Below are 21,148 nucleotides of genomic sequence, written 5' to 3' on the forward strand. Positions count from 1 at the left end.
CCATACTAAAGAGCTGGCTGTATTAAAAATAGCTCTCTGTGCCGACTGTTGCAGCGCTGCTTTCAAGAAGCTGTTGACTGCAGACATTTGTGATCCTCTGCCTTATACGAACACAATGTGTTTATGTGAATGTTCATTCAAACTCTTCACCATACACTCTCTATTATTATTATTGTTATTATTTCAGGTACACAGGAAAATAAACATTATCAAGAGTTTAGTCTCAATAAAAAAAAAAAATTAATGCAACAATACTCGTTCATTAAAAAAGCAATTTCCACCCTCTAATTGTAAATCAGAAGGTTTAATTCATCACTTCTGTCGTCACCAATCGTCGCCATGGCACACGAAGAGTTAAACCCTCCAGCGATGACTCACAGGCTGAATCCACCGCGGAGTTGCTGTCGCATTTCACTTCTCTCTCTCTCTCCTTCCCGCTATGGGCGCTGACAGTGACGGTGATAGACACCCTCCTGTCGGCTGGGGGCCAAAGCCCCAACATTCTGCAGGTCCACAAGATGAAGAGGCCACAGCATGCAGCTTAAAGGTCACAGGGTGGCTGGTGGCAAAGTTTGTGGTGACATCAAAAGCCCTCCACTTTGGGTTATTACAAAAATGCAAAAAAAAGTATTTTTGTCTCATGTCTTTTTCAAGGAAAAACTGATCTTGAACTTGTTTTTGAACTTAACACTTACTGGCCACTTAAACTTGTTAAAGCTCTAGTATGTAACTTTAGACAAATGTATTTTATTTTAAGAAGCTCCACACCACCCTATGTACTTCTGAATCTAACTGTGCTTAGATACAATACAATATACTTTTATTGTCCCTGTGAGGAAATTTGTCTTGGACTTGATTTCACAAAATAATAATGCCTTCATAAATACAATAAAAAAAAATACACACATGACAAAATAGAACACTTAAAGTGAGAGTAAAGCATATACAATTACACATATTGCACACATGATCCATCCATTTTCTATGGCTTTATCATCCACAGGGGGTCTCAGCTAACATAGATAGATGGGCGATAGATGGGCCACATACAACCATCCACTCACACTCTCATACCTACAGTCAATTCAGAGTGTCCAATTGACCTAATCCCCAAATCTCCATGTCTTTGTAGCCAGAGAAAACCCACACACTCACAGGGAGAACATGCAAACTCCATGCAGAAAGGCTCTTATTCCGAGTGTGTCTGGAACCCGGGTCTTCTTGCTGCAAAGACAAGAGTGCTGACCACTACACCAACCATGTGGTCCTACAGTATATCCATGATAAATACTAAAATAAGGATTATTAAAAACAAAACAACATGAGTCTGTTGCACAATCTCTACAGCCTCAAGCTGTGTTATTTAAAAGTCTGATTGAATTCGGCACAAATTAGCTTTTAAAAACAGTTGGTGTTTACAGAGGGTGACTGTAACTCCCGCCAGATGGTAAAAGCTCGTACTCTGAGCCTGCATAAGAACAGACTGCAGACTCGTAGATTGTCTGAAGGGACAGATACTTCGTCTTCCCCATCACCTTCATCGCGGTGTGCACCAACCCGGAAAGCTTAGTTTTTAGCTCCCATATATCCCATGTCTCCAAGCAACATTCTTAATCTGCACTGGGGAAATGGTTTGTTTTTCTTTCAAAACTGACAGTGGCAACAGCAACAATGTGCTAGTAAAGCACGACAAACGCAAAAAGGATAGAGAAAGACTGAGAACATAGAGCAGTATAAATAAAAAAACAAAAAACTTTCAGAAGCAAATACTGTAGCTCAAAAAACCCAGTTGTGCAGCAGTTTGATGGGATAAACGCTTCTTGGTCACGTCCACTCTGTGCTGTCGCTGTATACACACAATCGCTCCCTCAGTCAGGTTTGATAGTATTGCTTGACATTGACCCCATTTTCAGATGTAGGACACAAGATACAATACAATATAATAGTGTTGCGTGCTTCTGTTCACAAAGACCGAACAGCAGCAAAAATACTAACAACATGTTTTATCATATTAAAGTCTGCTTTAAGGTCCCATAACAGAGCTGGAGCCTGGAGCTGTACATTTACAACAAACGCGATCTCACCTCACTATATGTTCATGTCAATGCCTATACGTCATTTATTTTTGAGGAAACTGATAACAAACCTGTTAATAAATTAAATGTTTTAAATAAATTCCAGCAGGCCTTCTTGCATGTCATACTTTCCCTACTCAGGTATCTGTTGGTGCCCAGATCAGAATGATGTCACCCTTATCGATGCTCTGGCATCATCTCAACTCTCTTTCATGCCATCTAAAATGATTTAAGTGTTCCACTCAATGCCCTCTGACATCCCATATATATACACACCTAAGTGCTCTTCCATTTCAGCCCTGCTCTGCACCCTCTCATTTTCATTGCACGCCAAATTGCATCCAACCTGATCCTTATTTAGTCCACGTTGTGATCCCTTCACTTCCGTTAAACTGTTTGCAAAGCACAGAGTATGTCATCATCACAGAGAAGACGCTGACAGTGGTGGGTGTGCTCTGCCAGCTTCCTGCTCGCCAAAGCTGCAGAAAAGCACCTGACAGTAAAAGAAACATCCATTTAACACACCTGGCTACTGCTGCTGCTGCTGCTGCTGCTGCTGTGTATAGGCTTTAAACAGAAACAACAGCAAAAAAAACAAACAAAAAAGAGAGCCAAAAAAAACCCCTTGATAGATGAACGAGACATGGCGCGGTTTGTGTTGTATAATCCCGCAGCAACCCTCCTCTGACATCACAGCAGTCCATTCAGAAACAGCCCCACCCTGAGGAAAAGCAGCAGCAGCAGCAACTCCCCGAGATCATGACCACTGGCGCACTGTAGTATCAATCATTTAAAGGTTACATTCCCTTGCACGCATTAAGAAGCGGGTAATAGAATCTGCTCATTATCACTTGTAATGAAAGTACACATAGGTGCACGGAGACGACGTGAGGACGAATGCAAACGTTTCTTAGCTCATTTAATCATCGGGGGCGCTGACTGATGCTTGTGAGGACATGACAGTGGTTTTATGATTTTAGAAATCTTTGTTGAGCCGTTTAGGTTGAGTCCATTTAAAGGACTCACAGAGGTTGTGAGTGAGTGAGTGAGTGTGCACCAACTGTAAATAAAGAGTGGACATAGTCTTCAGGTTTGCAGGGTGAGTCACCAGGGGGGTGACTGTGCTGGTTGCAAAAATCTGAATGAAAGTCTATGAATGGAATGAGCCTACTCGCTTGTTTCAGGTCTAGAACATAATTTCTTTGTTACCGATATATATATAATCGGTAGATGATGGATAGCAAATCTCGAGGCTTTAAGATGAGAGTTTGCTTTGCGATTGTCCAGAAGACGCATGTACACAGTTCATGACCACAACAACAGAACAGAAGCACTTGTTTTAAAAATAACTTGGGTATTTGTGCACACGTCTTTGTCTTTGCTGCGTGTGTCTGTTGTTGTTGTTGTTGTTGTGTCGTTTATATCTGCCCCTCGAGCTCTATGACGTGATCGTGAGTGATGGATCAGAGGTTTTTCAAATCAAATCCCAGCAGGTTTTTCACAGACTGACTGAATCTGTGTTTCCCCGCCAGGGCTTGTGATGACGATGATGAAGCCAAGGTATCTATCTATCTATCTATCTATCTATCTATCTATCTATCTATCTATCTATCTATCTATCTATCTATCTATCTATCTATCTATCTATCTATCTATCTATCTATCTATCTATCTATCTATCTATCTATCTATCTATCTATCTATCTATCTATCTATCTATCTATCTATCTATCTATCTATCTATCTATCTATCTATCTATCTATCTGTCTTTTAATTACACTGATGACTTAAATTAAGATTAGTATAATTTGGTCTGCCACCAAAAAACCAACAATAATAATTGTTTGTCATCTCCTTGCTGACTGCATTTGCCATTATACAGTATATCACGCCTCCTCCTCCTCCTCCTCCTCCTCCTCAGTCTATAAACCAACAGTAATCACTAGGGACTCTGCTGCTGTTTACCCACACGTCGATCAAAGCCGCGAGAAGAGAATTATATCAACCCAACAGTGGCTCTCATTCATACTGGGTTGCACACATACACACAGAGACACACACACACACCCAGTCGTGATCTTTTGTGTGTGCTCAGGATTCTTTCATGCTTTAATATCATCTCAAGGACCCACAACACTGTCACTACCATTTAAGCCTTTTTTTTTTCCTCTCTCGAAAGGCATTATTTAAATGTAACGCTGTGACATTGACTTGTTAAGAAAGGATGATGATGATGATGATGATGATGATGATGATGACAGTGTGGAGGGCACGTGTGGCTATTCTTCTCTGCTGCTTTGTTTGTTTTATCCTCCTCCTCCTCCTCACCTCTTCACACCATCAGCTTCCCATCACTCCATCATGAGAAGGGGAGGAGAGGATGGCACGCCTGTTGTTGTCGTGGCTCATGGTTCTTTTCAACCGTCTCCGTGGTGACACAGCTGTCTTTCATGCACTTCCCACTGATTGCATCTCCCCTGCCCTTGATTGGTTTCATTTCATAAGCTTTGGTCATTTTCTTAGAGGCTTTGCATTTATTACTTTACTCCTCTGTTGTCTCCATCCGCCTCATCCCTCCCTTCGCTCCAATTACTGCGGTTGAAAGCACGGTCCCTGTCTTCATGAGGCAGGTGGTTTCAGCGAAAGGACGGAGATGAGGTGATTAGCGCCACAATGTGCTGTCTGAGCCATTAGGACGGAGGAGCAGACGTGAGGAGAGGAAACATGGCCTGTCTAAGGGAGGAGAAGTGAAGTATGAAAGGAATGAAGGTGGAGATTCTGCTGGCAGAGCCTGCAAGAAAAGGGCAGATGTCCATGTAATGCTACAGGAATGCAGTGGAGTGGGCTAAACATGTCTGCATTAATGAGACCCAGCTCGGCGGCTGCAAAGCTCCATTCCACCTTTACTAATGGTCATCATTAAAGATGTTAGTAAATCCATTGTAAAAAAAACTCTGATGCACATTAAAGGACTGTTGTCTCCATCCGTGAGCTCAAATTCTTAAGATTTACCAAAGTGACACAAACAAGGCAGCAGAAGAATCCTCTATGGCAGAGGTGTCAAACTGTCGGCTCGTAGGCCACATGCGGCCCCACCACTTAAAGGGGACATATTATGCAAAATCAACTTTTTAATCATTTAAATCCTTATATTTGGGACTCTGGAGGTCGTATCAGTCTGCAAAGTGTGAAAATAGATGACTCACTCATGTTTTTGTGGTCCTCCACAGTCTAAGTACAGGAGATAAAACACGCGATGTTGACTTCCGCACTCATTGAGACGTCACAATGCGCTAAATTCCTGGAATTGTTGTCTCACGGAGCTCCGCTTTGTCCGTAAAACACGCAAGAGTGCTGGCGAGGGCAACGGTATCCGAGAAAACTGGAAGTCTGCAAAAAGTTCTATTCTTGGCTCCACAGTGCAGCACAGAGTTCTACACAAACTTCCAGTCTCAGAGGATTTATCTGTCCAGTGGATACATGTTATATATAACGGAAATGTGCCTGCTAGAGCCTGCAAATTATCACTTTTCCAAATGCTAACTGCTGTTAGCTCCCGGTAGCCTCTGTGGCTGATGTCATTTCCTGTCCCTTAAGTTTCGTTTTACTTTTTTTTAAGGTGGACCTAAAAAGATACTACTAACACTAAATGTTCTTAACAGGGCTGTTTTGGCAGGGTGATTGAACTCCTGTGGTGCTTCATTCTTATGGTATTTTGACCAAAGCATGTCACAGACATGTTCATTAGGACACCAGGGAACAAGGTTAACTTGGAGAAATAGGGTTTAATACGACTCCTTTAATGTCATGTAACAGCCCTTTAAACAGAGCGTTTCAGGTGACAGAATAATGACACAATAATTATCATACATAAATACATACATTTACTAGAAATATCTTTTAATACTAACAATAGCATATTTGTTTTTAACTATAACATTATTAAATGTATTACATTCAACATTCATTGACATATATAAGCTTGTTTGATGTTTTAATTGCAGGTCTGAAGGTGTCAATTATTCTTTTAGAGTGAAGTACATGTCATTCCGTATCAAAACAAACACTTTTACTTTGAAATTGAATTGAAGTTATTAAGTTTTTAAGCTACTGTACAGTTTTTTTTTTTTCTCTACGTCGCCCCCTCTTGACCAGACTAGACACTCATTGACCCCCAGGTCATATGAGTTGGACACCCCTGCTCTATGGCATTCGAGTGCAGACTCAGATAAAAACACCTATGGCTTTAGATGTTGCTCTGCTCCAACACACCTGATTCCAGGGATCAGCTCGTCACCGAGCTCTGCAGAAGCCTGACCATTAGCCAGACATTTGAATCAGGTGTGTTGGAGCAGGGCAACGTCTAGCACAGGCAGGGCTGTGGGTCACTGAGGAACACGACTGGGAAACACTGCTCTGTGGACTTTGGTGCGGCATAAAAAGTGGTTCACAAAGTTCACTTTTCAGTCAGGAAAAGGTTATGTCTATACCAGGAAACGTATACAAGGCACTATGTCGTCTCTTCACCGGCTGAGAAGACCAAAACAGTCTGGGACAAAGCAAAGTGGATCACTCCCATGAAACCCTTTCAAATACCACAGAAGACGGAGCGATAGGAATCCACAGGCAATGGATTCCACTTATGCAATGACAACTTCATATCACAGGTACAGAATCCAGTGCATACTTCTTCTAATATATTGTTTATGTGACTTGTTTCATCAGAATGTCTAAGTGTTCTTAAGATTGAAGCTATCTGAATACTGCAGGTCTAAAATATTGTCCACTGCAACACAGGGGCATCATAAGGGTCTATGTAGGCCCCATCTGTACAGAAACAGAAGAAAATGTCAATTATCTTTGTCGTTTTTTAAAAAGGTTTACTTAAACACGGATAAAACCACCCGAAATGACTCGTAGTGCATGTCCCAGGGCCGTACGAGGACAGAGGGACTTAGGAAATAAAATACACATTTTTTTCTACCTATTTTTCCCTGTTATAAGGTTTTTCTTTCCCCTGGTAGTTTTTCCTTACCCTGGTCGAGGGTCTAAGGACAGAGGATGTTACTAACCCTGTGAAGTCCTGTGAGACAAACTGTGTTTTGTAAACTGGGCTATATTAATTTATTGATTGATTGATTGATAAAGTGAAACAGACCAAACAATCGCCAAACATCAGAATAGGAAGATGACGATAAGCGACAGTGAGAGGTGGGATAACGACATCACCGTTTTCCTAAAGTAGCTTATTGGTTGTTTTTTACCTAGACCTAGAGATTTTCTAGTGGACTGCTGCACAGTCACGTGGTAAAGTTCTGTCATATATTGCTCGATTTCTGTGGATTGAAGACTTCTTAGTGCGTTTCCTGCCACAATGGCGATGTAAGCAAACCCACTTTAAAAAAAAGAAAAAAAAAAAAGAAAGATATTTAGATGATAAGAGAGGTGAGAAATGACATGAATGTGGAGAGGTTCTACACTTCAGCCTTTTCCTCTATTCCTACTATTATCTGCCTCCTCTCAACAGTCTTCTCTGCTTCCCCCTCTTAACTGTCAACCTCCAACCTCTCCTACTGTCGCCCTCTTTGGCTTCGAAAACAACCTTATTCATATTAGTGGCTGCAAATGTTCACCTTCATGTTTCTGACTCATTCTTCTTCATGAAACGGGCAGAGCTTTTGTGTGCGTGCGTGTGTATGAGTGTGTGTGTGCGCATCTTCACTCTGTGAACATAAGATTAACTGGTGTCTATGGTAAGGGATGCGGCGTGACGCATTGGCTGACGCCACCAGAGGAGGAAGAGGAGGAGGAGGAGGAGGCAGGATGTGTTTTTTTTTTTTCTTTTTGTGATGAAGAATTCCTGTCAATGGAGAGAGCAGAATAATGAACGAGTGGGAACATGGCACTCTATGAAAACAGAATGGATCTGTGTGTGTGTGTGTGTGACAACATTCAAATTAATCACATTGATAATTCTGATGCTTAACGACATGGGTTTGATCCTTCTGAGACAGTGCGGTGGATTTTCATGTTCATTAAAACATCATCTGACGTTCCTCGTCCGCCTCAGCAAGACTCCATCTGGTCGGTGTGTGTGTGTGTGTGTGTGTGTGTGTGTGTGTGTGTGTGTGTGTGTGTGTGTGTGTGTGTGTGTGTGTGTGTGTGTGTGTGTGTGTGTGTGTGTGTGTGTGTGTGTGTGTGTGTGTGTGTGTGTGTGTGTGTGTGTGTGTGTGTGTGTGTGTGTGTGTGTGTGTGAGTGCGAGGCGACGGGGAAGTGCATGCGAGTCTGTACATTAGTGACAGAACACATAGAGAGAGGTGTTTGCAGTGATTCACTGATGATTAATCCATGACTGGATTAACTGCAGACTATTTTGATGACTGATTGCTCAGTTTGAATTTTGGTAAATAATCTGAGTTAAGTGAGTTAAAAATGAATTGAGTTTGTAAATACTTGCTATAGATGCAGCCTCACCCCCAACAGTCTTTGTACCATGAGGCCTCATGTGGCTGCTACTGCTGTGTGTGTGTGTGTGTTCACACTTGTCACTGCAGTGTGTCACACCCAGCCAGATTGTTTTTTTTTTAATGAGATTTTTTTTTTTTTTTTTTTTTAAATATGCTCTTTCACATGAAAATGTCTGCCCACTATCTCATCGTTCCTCTATTTACAGTTCCAGTCATCCACCCTTCTCCTCCTATTCACTTGTTTTCCTTCTCAGCCTTGTCTCTCCCTCCTTTTCTTCTCCAGTGCAACATCACTTCGGTCTGAGCCTCTTCCTTTACCACTCCCTGTCGACAGTGTGATGATGCTGTCCTGGGCGACTCCCAAACCACTTGGCCCCTCGCTCTTCCACCCCCACACCTCCCTCCCTCCCTCCCTTCCTGATGCTATAAATACCAGCATCGGTGAGTCATCGCCTAGACGTATCTGTTGCCTCTCCCACTGCCTCCCTTTGCTTCTCTGCTCAAGCTCATTAGCGAGACCTCACACGTCTTCTCCCACTTCCACTTTGGCCCTCACACTGTGATGACCCGGGCTGAGTTAAGCCAGGGTCAGCGTCCCGGCACGATGCAGCCACCGTCACCGAGCAAGAAGGCCAGAGGTCGGCCCTGACACATTATCACTCAAAAAAACCAATAAAATTCAGCAGGAGTGGGCACGGTGTGGAAGATACAGTACACACAAGCACAAAAAAAAAGAAGTGCAGCAAAGTCACTGACTTTCTGTTTATGGAAAGGACAAATGTTACCAGTGCTTTCCTTAAATGCCCCTGAATAGACTAAATAATACAGATCTATTTCCTATAATATAAGATATGATAAGATGGTCCTTTATTTGTGTATATGCAATATATATATGTGGAATAGCAGCAATCTAACACTCTCGATTAGGGAACACATATTCACAATTAACTAGGTAACGTATATAAGTAGCATACTAGCCCTTTATTAGTAATCATTAAGCATGTATTAACACCTTATTCTACATAACCTCATTCTACCTCTATTACGACATGAATTAAGATTTTTCCTACATAAGGTGTTAATACATGCTTAATATTTACTAATAAAGGGCTAGTATGCAACTTATATGCATGTTAATAAGCACCTAGTTAATGGTGAATATGTGTTCCCTAATCTAAACCCAAAACTCTAAATTACTCCACAGAGACATAGCTTAACTCAAAAGTATATACATCTATATATAGTTTCTCTTTATGAATCTATATCAGCTCAATCGTTTTTTTTACATCCTCTACTCGGAGTTAAGCGACATTGCTGCTACTTTGTTTTACTCTCTGTAGTATTTTTTTCTAAATTATCAAGTTGTGACTCATACAAGAGATATTTTAATCTCATTGAAAACCTTTAAAACTGATTTTCGTTTAAACTGTGCGTTTGAACACAAGATGGGCCCCAGAGGGGTCAGGACGCTGAAGTGGTTCATCAACAAAAATCATTTTTATGAAGCCTTTATAGACGCACAGAGAGATAAAAGGTAATCTCGCTCTTCCCCATTTGCTGCACTTCATATCTCTGTTCCACCCTCTACCTGCTCCTCGGTGATTCTTACACACCATCGTGTCAAGGTCGTCCCTCATTCCTCCATCCTTCATCCTTTATAAGTAATTCCTCTCAGTTTTTTCTCCACCCACCACCCCTCTCTTCTTCCCCCTACCTCTGTAGAGTTATAAGACAACACTGGTTCATCTCCACCCATCATCCTTGGGTAAACTCCAATATGGCTTATTGGCTCGAACCGGAGTGTGCGCATAAATCACTAACATGGTTTGAAGTTTTTTTTTTGCGCACTTCTGAGTCATAGGGAGAGGGGGAGAGAGACAGAGTTAGACAGAGAAAGGTTAAATAAAGAGAGTGCACACACACACACACACACACACACACACACACACACACACACACACACACACACGCACACACACGTCATTTCCCTCATTGTTTCCTGCTGCATATCGGTGTTTTTGTTGCTTTGTTACAGTTGCTCTGCCCGCTCTCTCTCTGAGTGTGTGTGTGTGTGTGTGTAAGACATGTCAAGCCAATGAAGGGAGCATTATGCATCTGACTCACTCTCTAGTCCCATAGGGTTTGATGATGGAGGAGAGGAGAGGAGGAGAGAATCGCACGTCTCTATGAGCTTTATCATTTTTTTTTTTTAATCGAAAGCAGGAGCAGAATTTTAACCAGCCATATTCTGTCAGATCGTTCTGTCATGAGGGACTGAGTTGATGTAAATGAAGCAAAGTGTGAAAACTGTTTTTCCCTCACTAATAACACCAAAGTCTCTGTGCAGTCCTACTCAGATTATTATTATTTTTTATAAAAGTTATATAAACCGACTTGGACAAAGTTGTGCATGCTCTTTAATTTATAATTTATATTTTGATTGTCTAATCCAACAGCCTTGACGGGTTTAATGCGTCAAATCTTTCATAATTTCCTTGTCCCTCCCGCAGATTACAGCTTCAACAGGGAAATTATTTTTCATTCAAAAAATAATTTCAACTGGATATTTATTCCTCTGTTAATGAGAACGGATGATGACTTTGAATGGTTTGTTCATTTAAGTCAATACGCTTATTAGCTTCATTAGCATAGCACTAATTCTGACCACCAATTCTCATCAGGTCATCAGAAGCACAGGAATGCTAAAAAAAAAAGTCAGTTGCAGTTTTTTTTTTAAATGTAAATAATTGAACACTGAATTTGTTCTGAAACATCAGTGTTAATAAAGTGAACATATTTGAGTTTTATGTTGTTCACAGTATAAGAAATTAAGATTTCTGGAAAACTTTTGATAAATTTACAGTCGCATTGTTGATGCAAGTTTAGGGTTGAAGTCCTCAGTGGAGCAGATTAGCAGGTGCACATTTCAAAGAGTTGCAGCTTTAATAAAAATAAATGATTTCACACTTTTCTCTTAAAATCCACATCTTTAAAACACGACTTCCAGAAATAAATGGATTCCCTTGTTTACCGACTGCGATTGACGGTTGACTCCCAGGACTGCATGTTCCGTTTGGCACCACACTTGTTCATAAACCACAGTCGCTCTAACGTGCATACACACAGTCGCACTGGCCTTCGTTGCCATAGAAACTCTGCTTTCAGGCAGATTCTAATCAAGCCGCTCCTCGTAACAGTCACGTGTTACGCCTCGCAGGCTGTGCTCAGGTGTTACATGTACGCACAAAGACCAGCAGCAGATACAACACAAACTTTTGTTTTATTAATTCATTACATAATGTTCAAGGCCAAATCACAAATAAATAAAGGAGGAGACACTTCCGATCGCTCGGCTCGCTGGGCCACTCAACCACAAAAAAACAAGTAGGAGACTCCAAACTCCAGTCAGTAACAAAGATTATTAAATATGTTAACAGGAGGCTTCACCCCTGTACAATTATTGGTAGTTTTAATGTAGATTTGATCATTAATCCGTCCCCTCTCCACATATTTACAATGCAAATAGGAGGGGGGTTAAACTCTTAAAATCATCTTTGCACGAATCAGTGTCTTTGCTTTGCCGTGAGCTCAAATGGATGTATTTAGCTGGACACAGAATGTGTGCTATCCACACGACAACACAACACAGGGAGTGCTTCACATTCTTAAAATCCGCTTTAGATAGCACGTGTCAGAAGGCAACCGGTCGCTTCTCGCCAGGCAGAGGAAAAGCAGCAAACAGCACAGTAAAATGACGTTTCACAAAAACGTCAGGAGACACAAGTTATAAAAAAAAAAAAAAACACAAAACAGGCTTTTGATGATACTACCGTCAGCTTTCTACATGCTAAAATAACTCTTCTGTACAAGGTATATTTACCCTCTGGTGAAGAAAATGCTCTGAGTAAAAGCAAAGACACGTTTGCATTCAGGGCATGTGACAAAAGGACGACCGACCTAATCACCGTTTAATCTTCTCTTCATAAACCTCAAGAAAGTAATGTTGAAGCAAGAATGACGCCACTCGGAGATTATTAACATTAATCTGAAAAACCTACAGTGATTAATGTGTACGTTCTACATGAGTTCATTTGTATATACACAATGCACAAACAGCATCATAGACAAAACCAGTCTGGAGACAAAGAGACATTAATTACACTCCATGGAGTCAAGTTAGTACGTATATGCTCATAATTAAATAAGGAGTGTATTCATGAGGAATTCCTTCAGTTGTCCAAATGTGATTCTCTAATTTCTCTTTTCAAACACATCATCAGGGTGCTTTGTTACATTTGCACACTTCTCTTCATGCAGCTTCTACGATTGCCAAATATTTAAATGTCACCTTTACAGTTTCATTGAAGAACATCACGACATCGTTTCGACATGGGCTACGTCTAAAACGTCCTCACCAGTGTCTCTCTACCGTCTTTATTCCTAGGCTAAGGTTCCTAACAGGCCTCGATATCATTCACTACGGAGGGGCTGCTGCTGCTGTCTGTGTTTTAATTCTTCCTACACAATTTACACGTCGTGTATCAATATTATTGCACATTCATTCTGTATCATAACCGGAAATAATAAAAGAAAATGAAAGTAACCGCAACTATACCTATGGCAAAAAGGATAGCGTGTCTGGTGACTGGGAGAAACCAACGAAAGGCTAAACAGCGTAACTATCTTTCCACAAGATATCCATATGGTGCGCATTGGTCATGACTGGAGGAATGACATTATGTGGCAGGTGTCAATGACGACAACGTAACAGCCGATAAGACAAAGGTCGGGGAGGCAGACGAGGAGGGAAAACTGCCATTTTGAGATTGCTGTTCGACCCTGCAGCAAAGGCTGAGAGCAGACGTTAAAACGAAGACTGGAGTCATAGTCGGTAAACACGCACTCAAACAAACAAACGTTGAGAAACAAGCAAAAAAAAAAGAAGCTTGTAAACAAATTATTTCAGTAATGGCATTAAAAAATGGTATAAAAAAAGAGTAAAAGAAATCCCCTCAAAACAACACACCTGAAACATCTTAGTGCACAAACTCTCATGGCTTCACAACACAGATTCCTCACACACAAAACAATACTCATCCAATGGCTTTTAAAAGCATGAGGGGAACATAGCAACACACACGTGTATATATACATATAAATATGTATATATATATATATAAAAATTGAAGATAATAGAGATCCCTGCATAGATTCCAACCTGAATATTATTTAAAGCCCAGGAGGGATCTTCTGTCAGGCTCATGCTACCCATTTTTCTTGTCAGGTATGTGCACTCACAAGTCCACGACCATGCTGAAATGGTGGAAGGCTCCAGAGAGCAGGGAAGAAAGACGAGAAGCAAACGGCGTGGTGGTGGTGATGGTGGGTGGGGTTTTTGATCCAGACTCGTCTAGTCTGACAATTGTTTCGCTTCAAGTCATGCAGACATCTGACTTAATGTGCCGCCTCGGTTGTCATGGCAACTCACAGGGCTAAAAAATCCATCAAAGCGGGAGCGCGGCGGAGAGAGTGCGTCTGGTCGCGCACGTCTGGCTGGTTCAGATGTCTCCTTCTGCCTTTTTGGTCATGACAAAAAACATCGAGTTGGGTTCAATAATTATTTACTCTCCTTTGATCAGAGCTGGTCACAGAGAAGCCACAGAGGGGGAGGGGGAGGTGATCATGAGATGCTTTGTGTGTCTGCATTGATGTGTGTGTTAACTGTAGCTATAGTTCCTCTCCAAGTTGTCCTGGTAGTGGTGACTGAGCTTCTTGTGTAAGTGCACAAATATATATATATATATATATTTAAGTATATATACGTTGGTTTGTGTTGTTTGGAGTGAGTCTCTGTTATTTTCCACCGTACATCCTCTCAATGTCTTCCTGGTAATGTGTTTTGAGCTCCTTGCGTTTCAGTTTGAATGCATCTGTGACCAAGCCAGTCTCTGGTGTCCAGGGCTCAGAACTCAACCGGATCTTCTTTGGTATCTCAAATCGCTCCAGATTTGCTGGTTGGGGGTGAAAATCAAAGAAGCAGCAAGTCAGAGAGACGGATACGGTGTAATAATAGCATTAAGTCTGACACTCTTGCATTCAATCTGAACTGAATGTGGCTCAGATTTTTCTCCCTAACCTGTGATAGCAGCTTCAGTGATGATGTGAAGAACCTCTCTCTCCATCTGAGGGTTGTTGCAGAGCTCCTCCCATGTGCCCTTCACCTGCAACTGTTTCGCTAGCGTCATCAGCTGCTTGTGGTTAGGAACCACAAAGCTGATCACGTAGGACTGGTCACTGGAAATCAAGTACAAGAGAGTCCACCAATTTATTCACCATGAGGAATACAGATATGAGGTCATTGAGAGCAGAAAGCATATATTAGCCTAAGTGTTTGTCCTTGGTGATTTACAGTTGAATAGAATACAGAAATGAAGGTTAAATCAAAGAGGTTAAAAGGGAGTGAGTGCAGAACTTCACCTGTTAGCATAGGCACAGATGTTGTCAATCAAAGAACAGTTCTTCAAAGCAGCCTCCACTTTTCCGAGAGAGACGTACTCGCCTGCCTGCAATTTCACCAGGTCCTTCTTGCGATCTGTGAGAAGAGATTGTAAACATGTCACAATCCTCACAATTACACACACACAGCATAAGCTAATTTTTTTGTATTTCTTACCGATGATCTTGAGGCATCCATCGGCCTCAATCTCTCCGATGTCTCCGGTGCAGAACCATCTCTGGCCCTTTTCATCCACAAAAAAGTCCTCACGGTTTTTGGCTTCGTTCTTGTAGTAACCCATCGCTACATTGGGCCCACCGATCAAAATTTCCCCCCGTGGGTTGGGCTTGTCAGTGCTGTGGTAACCACCTGCAGGAAAGCAGAAACGTTTCCATGCACAATTAAATTGTTTAATTGGACTACTGTTCTTGTCCTGGTTGACATTTTATGCCACAGAGCGAAACAATTTCAGGTGGTCACATGAAAAATGTACCAGTCTGAATTTTGCCATGCCTTCTTCTTGCCTTTTCTCCTTGTATTTATTCTAATTCTTGTGTAATGGCTTCTTCTTCTATTCCTGCCTGGGGGCGGGAAGTGTTGAGAGTGCATATACAGTAGGACATTGAACATATACATGCAGAAGTAATTTGACTCCCTGAGAAATTCGATTTAGCATACTCTCAGTTGGACTAACATGTTTACAGTGTTGTAAAAGTCTGGTTTTAGTTGGGGCCACATGGTTGGCATAGTGCTTAGCGCTCTTGCGTTTGCAGCAAGAAGACCCGGGTTCCGGGGTCTCGGTTGGAACAAAGGCCTTTCTGCATGGAGTTTGGATGTTCTCCCCGTGTGCGCGTGGGTTTTCTCCGGGTTTTCCGGCTTCCTCCAACAGTCCAAAAACATTAGGGGAATTGGTCACTCTAAATTGACCGTAGGTGTGAATGAATGGTTGATTGTCTCTATATGTGACCCTGCGATGGACTGGCTTACTGTCCAGGGTGTACCGCACCTATCGCCCAATGTCAGCTGAGATAGGCACAACGCACCCCGCGATCCTCCAGTGGAGGTTAAAGTGGTAGATAACGGATGGATGGATGTAACTACACTGAGTGCCGTTGCTGCTTTTCAGTTTGGATGTGAACTGTGACTTACCCTCCTTCCAGTCTTTAAGTGTGATCTCTGAACAAATGAGTGGAGCACCGACTCGACCTGTGCTGTAGTCCCACACTGAAAAAGACACAACACAGACTCATGCGTTAACATTATAAATGTACGTCATTCCTTCACATCAAAATCTCTCCTGTGTTTTTATTAGCCCTATCTACTAAATCCATTCCAAATTGAACATCTTAACCTCCATTCCACCTTACCCTCACTGATGGTGCCTGCTCCACAGGTCTCTGTCAGGCCATAGCCCTGTCCCACAGGACAGCACAGACAGATGTTCATGAAGCGCTGCGTGGCAGCTGAGAGAGGCGCTCCGCCAGAAAGCAGCACCCGCGTGTTTCCTCCCAACAGCGCACGCACACGCTTAAACACCAGACTTGTGGGGGCGGAGAATAATGGAGACACAAATACAGATTGTGATATGATGAGTGAGTGAGACTCCAACAGTAACACAAAGACTGAACAAAACAAACATTTGACATCCTGATCAATAGCCAGCAATGAATAACATATGCCAGGGAAAAATTCCTCCACACCTTTGTAGAGGCTACTTATTAATAAAGATTAGATAATGAATTTGCAGTGGATTAGGACTATTATGGGAGTAGAGGCAAATATTTACTCAGGTATCAGGAGGAAGTGAATAACTAAAGAGGCTTTGCTGAAGACTCAGTCTGTGTGTTACCTGTCACAAAGTGGTGTGCCGTAGCCCTTGGAAATCTGCTCCATCTTGTAGTTGTAAGCCAAAACAAAGAGTGTTTTCTGGAATTTGCTCATTTCCTCTACTTTGGTCATCACATTTTTGTAGATTCGATCCATGATCTCCTACACACACCAGGAAAGAAACGCATACTAGTAGTACAAGATTGTTGTTGATTTATTGGATTTATGCAAACATGCATAAATGTTTTAAATACATTTTACATTACAGTACAGCAGCTGTATGGTAATAGTGTGATAATAACTTTGTAATAGGGAATTAATATTACGGTAATCCCATCTTTTTCCTGCACTAATGACCAGGTTATAGCTTGGTCACAATGGAAAAGGTTCAACATAATATTGTTATTATGTGAAGGTGTTACATAGATGGTAGCACACAGAATTCTCCAAGCTGTTACTGTGGAAAATAACATGGTATTATGACCAGTTTATCTCATGATTACTACACCATTACCATTTTTATCACCACACTGGAAACTCCATTAGAAATAAGATGGCATTACCATAATATCACCTCCATATTGAACAATGATTACCACACAATGAGCATGTAGCTACCGTGCTGTAATATTAAGTGTTACTCAGACGTGAGAAGACTTACTGGTACAGCAGCCATGAGAGAGGGTTTTAGCACACTGGCATCGCCTTTACTGCCCTTCTTTATCTTGGTAGACTGCAAAAATGAAACAAGACTCGTCAGCTGTGGCTGATGTGGGCTAGTTAATGGCCAATGTAATGCATGTCGCTGCCTCACCACACAGAGCTTTCAAAGTAGCCATAAGCATCTAGACTGGATTATGACTTTAATGAGGCGCCAATGTTAAATAACAGGACAGAAAGTCAAGGACGCAGAATCCAGCAATGTTTGATGGAAGGAGATGTGTCAGTCGAATCTATCTGAGCTTCAAAAAGTCAGACCGTTTCCGTGCACAGTTATGTCGAGCTATGTTTGTCAGTGGTTTCTGGTTTAGCTGGCGGCTCTGTGGAGCATGTTGTTCTCCTACCATTCATGAACTCTGAAATATTCAATTATTTAGGCTGACGGAGGATTCATTCTGTTTCCTCATCAGTCCAAATAAACGTAGTGGTCTAGATTTCACCATGTTTTTCTCATTGGTGTCTTCGTCTTCTCTGAACTGGCTTTTTCAGGGTCAAAGCCAGGGGGTAGGAACTGTGAAAAATGCGCATGGCCAGCTTGTGTCCGGCTGAATGTATACATGCAGTCGTAATTCCACTCCCAAGAGATTTTAGTACAATATCAGTCGAACATGTTTACCTGTATTTAAAAGTCTGGTTTCAGTCAGACTAACACCATAATTTCTTTGTTACTAACATGATGTAAAGGTATTGACAGAGGAGCTAAACCTAACTTTAACTCTATAGACTGTGAGTGTAATGCATCAAAGCGACAACACGCTCAGCATGCGGTGTGTGTTCGTGCACTGACCTGGTCGGCCAGAGTCTGAGGGGAGGAATAACCGATGCGGCAGCCATGAGAGATGCACACCATTTCAGCACTGAGCTCTAAAACGTGGGCCAGTGGCAGGTAACCGATGTAGGTGTCCGTCTCACTGTCGACATAGAAATAACAGCAGGTTAACTTAAAGTAAAGATTTGATAGTGTGTGTGTGTTTCAAAGAGAACAAGCATGATGTTTTGTTAATTCAGAGAGTTGCAGGACACAGGGAAAATATAACTGAATAAAGGAAGTGAGTGTCATAGATATGGCAGCAAATTTGATATTCGCATACTTGAGGTTAGGGATTCTCTCGGCCATGCCAGTGACGCCAGCAACTATGTTGCCATGGGTGATCATGACACCCTTGGGAATTCCTGTTGATCCACTGGTATACATGATGACGGCAATATCCGAGGACTGTGGCTGTCTGCGGTCAACTGCGACTTTAGAGAGACAAGATGGATGACGGTGTTAGGGAGGATGTTCATCGTGTAGAGTTCTCATTTTTATTTTTGTTGTCATCAATCAATCATTTCTTTAAACTTATCATTTAGTGTCAAGTTTACATTTACAAGCTTTCTATCAATTTCAGCCATCACGTTGTTTAAATGACTGCAGTTTCAATGTTTGTTTGTTTTTGTTTTTTTATACGTGATAAAACTGGAGGCTTTGCCCCAATTATCTTTGTGACTTAACATTGTGAATTAATGTAGACTTTTGAATATTTCACATTTGTTTTCTTCATCAAATAAAAGGAAGAGCATAACCATGGCTAAAGTGATGCTAGAGCACAGACACAGCATTTCAGTCTCTCCTCATTTCCCAAATAAGTCGGTCATCACGGCACAAGGTGTTTGACCTCAATCTGAGTCTAATGTACACAGCACAACACTCCAATTACACACCGGGGTGTTGTCATTCTATTAAGCCTCCATCAGAGTACTTCAATTCCCCTACGACAAATTTAGAAACATTTTTAATCAAATTACATAAATGCTCACTATTGTCAGGCTTGGATCCCATCTCCCTCACAGCGTCCATGCTGTAGACCATGATGCCTCTCGGGATGTCTGGCCAGCTTGTGGGTTTACTGTCAACTACAATGACATACTGCAGCCTCGGCACATCACACAGTATAGCCTGGGAGTTGGATGTATGTGGGAGAGAGGAGGGTGAGTGAAAAGAGCAAAGTAGTTATGCAAACGGAACTGAGCTATTGACTCAGACTGTAACCAACAAACAACGCGTCATCGGCATATCAGTGTCTTTTAAGTGCAAACATATTAAACACAGTGGACACATGATGAAGACAGTGAAGTAGGTACCTTAAGTCGGCTGATAAGCAGCTCTTTGCTTGTGATGATGTGAGTCACCTCTGTCTCGTTCAGGCCATGGGCGATGGCCTTGGGTCCCAGAGTGGAGTACAGTGTCACAACTGTCAAATTAAAGTTAAGTGGTCAGCTGAAGTGCTTTCCTTTGTGTCAAAACACACAGGTGCGTCGATCTGGGACTCACGTGGGAAATTGTACATGAAGCAGGCCTGTGCTGCAACATTCCACTCTGCCCTGGTCTCACAGAAGATGGCGATGTTGCACTGAGGCTTCTGGCCGAGAGCTGCGAGGCCGCTGCCAAAACACTTTGCAGCCAGGTAGGTTTCTTCATACGACAGCCAGTTGTAGTTCCCCAGAATTACCTGCATGCACATGTATGTTCAACCAACAGGAATATCTATACATCATAAGACATGTGAATTACATTAGTAAGTGGCACACAAGTAGCTTGAATGAGCATTTTCCGAAGAGCATATTTACATATAAACACATATGAACAAAGTGTTTAAATGGGTCTATATGCTGATGGAATTAATATGTGAGCAAAGCAATTGGTAATGATCTGTAACAAGCAGTTTATTAAATCTGAAAGAGGTCTGCCATTGTTTCCCGTCATACGTCTTTATTCATATGCGGTCAGTTTGCACCACCTGGAGGGCTTTTGGAGCTTTGCAGGAGACATGCAACAGTCACACCGCAATGACTGTTGCTTCTCCACCCACATTCCTAGAACTGTGGACAGTAACAGCCTGCCAAGCCTTTAGCCTCACTGACAAACACACAAAAACTTCCCATAATACTTCACCTCAGTGCTTTTACAACTTCAAATTAAGATATGCAGGAGAACTCAGTGACTTCACTGCTTTCCTATTCCTAACAAAGGCCACTAAACATGGATACCTTTGTAACGAAAATGTGTTCAGAGAAACTTAAGAATTTCAAATAATATCTTTCAAAACCTCAATCAATTTATAGTGAGTAAACCCCCTCACCTGACATAATAATCATGCATATTGTCCCAATCATAGCCACATTTGTGCAAGTCTGCAGACAGGTAAATGAAAATGTATCTCACCTTTTTGAAGACCTTCCCGTTTGGCTGGAGCTCATCCTCCTCACTGAGCAACTCCCTGGTGCCAAGGCAGTCCCTCTGTGGAAACCTCTTAGCGGCATGTTCAAACATTTTGTCCAAGGTGTCTATACCAGGCTGCAGCCATGCTACCAGCTTCTCTTGGCTGTTGAAAGCTCTGTAGGGTCCTGCTGGGTTCCTGCTAATGGAGCGTGCCTTGATCCGTCGAGCCTGCTCCAAACTGTTACCAGCTCCAGACAAGAAGTACCAGGGAATGAAAGTGATGACAGAGTAGACCCAGACAACAGAGCGGAAGACCTGCAGTAGCAGGGGATTCATGTCCTCCTTTAACTTCATCTTTA

At 42.0% G+C, this 21,148-nt stretch overlaps 1 protein-coding gene across 1 annotated transcript; it reads right to left on the reverse strand.

Moving 5' to 3' along the window:
• Positions 1 to 14,397: 14,397 nt before the first annotated feature.
• Positions 14,398 to 21,143, reverse strand: acsl3b (acyl-CoA synthetase long chain family member 3b; the record flags this gene model as incomplete). The annotated part of the gene is made up of 14 exons (XM_083889401.1): positions 14,398 to 14,555; positions 14,681 to 14,838; positions 15,022 to 15,136; positions 15,218 to 15,409; positions 16,190 to 16,264; positions 16,408 to 16,580; positions 16,890 to 17,029; positions 17,529 to 17,600; positions 18,375 to 18,498; positions 18,679 to 18,829; positions 19,388 to 19,526; positions 19,712 to 19,821; positions 19,902 to 20,079; positions 20,793 to 21,143. The coding sequence occupies 14 exons, from the start codon at positions 21,141 to 21,143 to the stop codon at positions 14,398 to 14,400; spliced, it is 2,136 nt and encodes a 711-aa protein (XP_083745527.1).
• Between the last annotated feature and the right edge of the window lie 5 nt (positions 21,144 to 21,148).

This window comes from Microchirus variegatus (genome assembly GCF_963457635.1).
Source record: "Microchirus variegatus genome assembly, chromosome: 5".
In the NCBI taxonomy this organism is placed as follows: Eukaryota; Metazoa; Chordata; class Actinopteri; order Pleuronectiformes; family Soleidae; genus Microchirus; species Microchirus variegatus.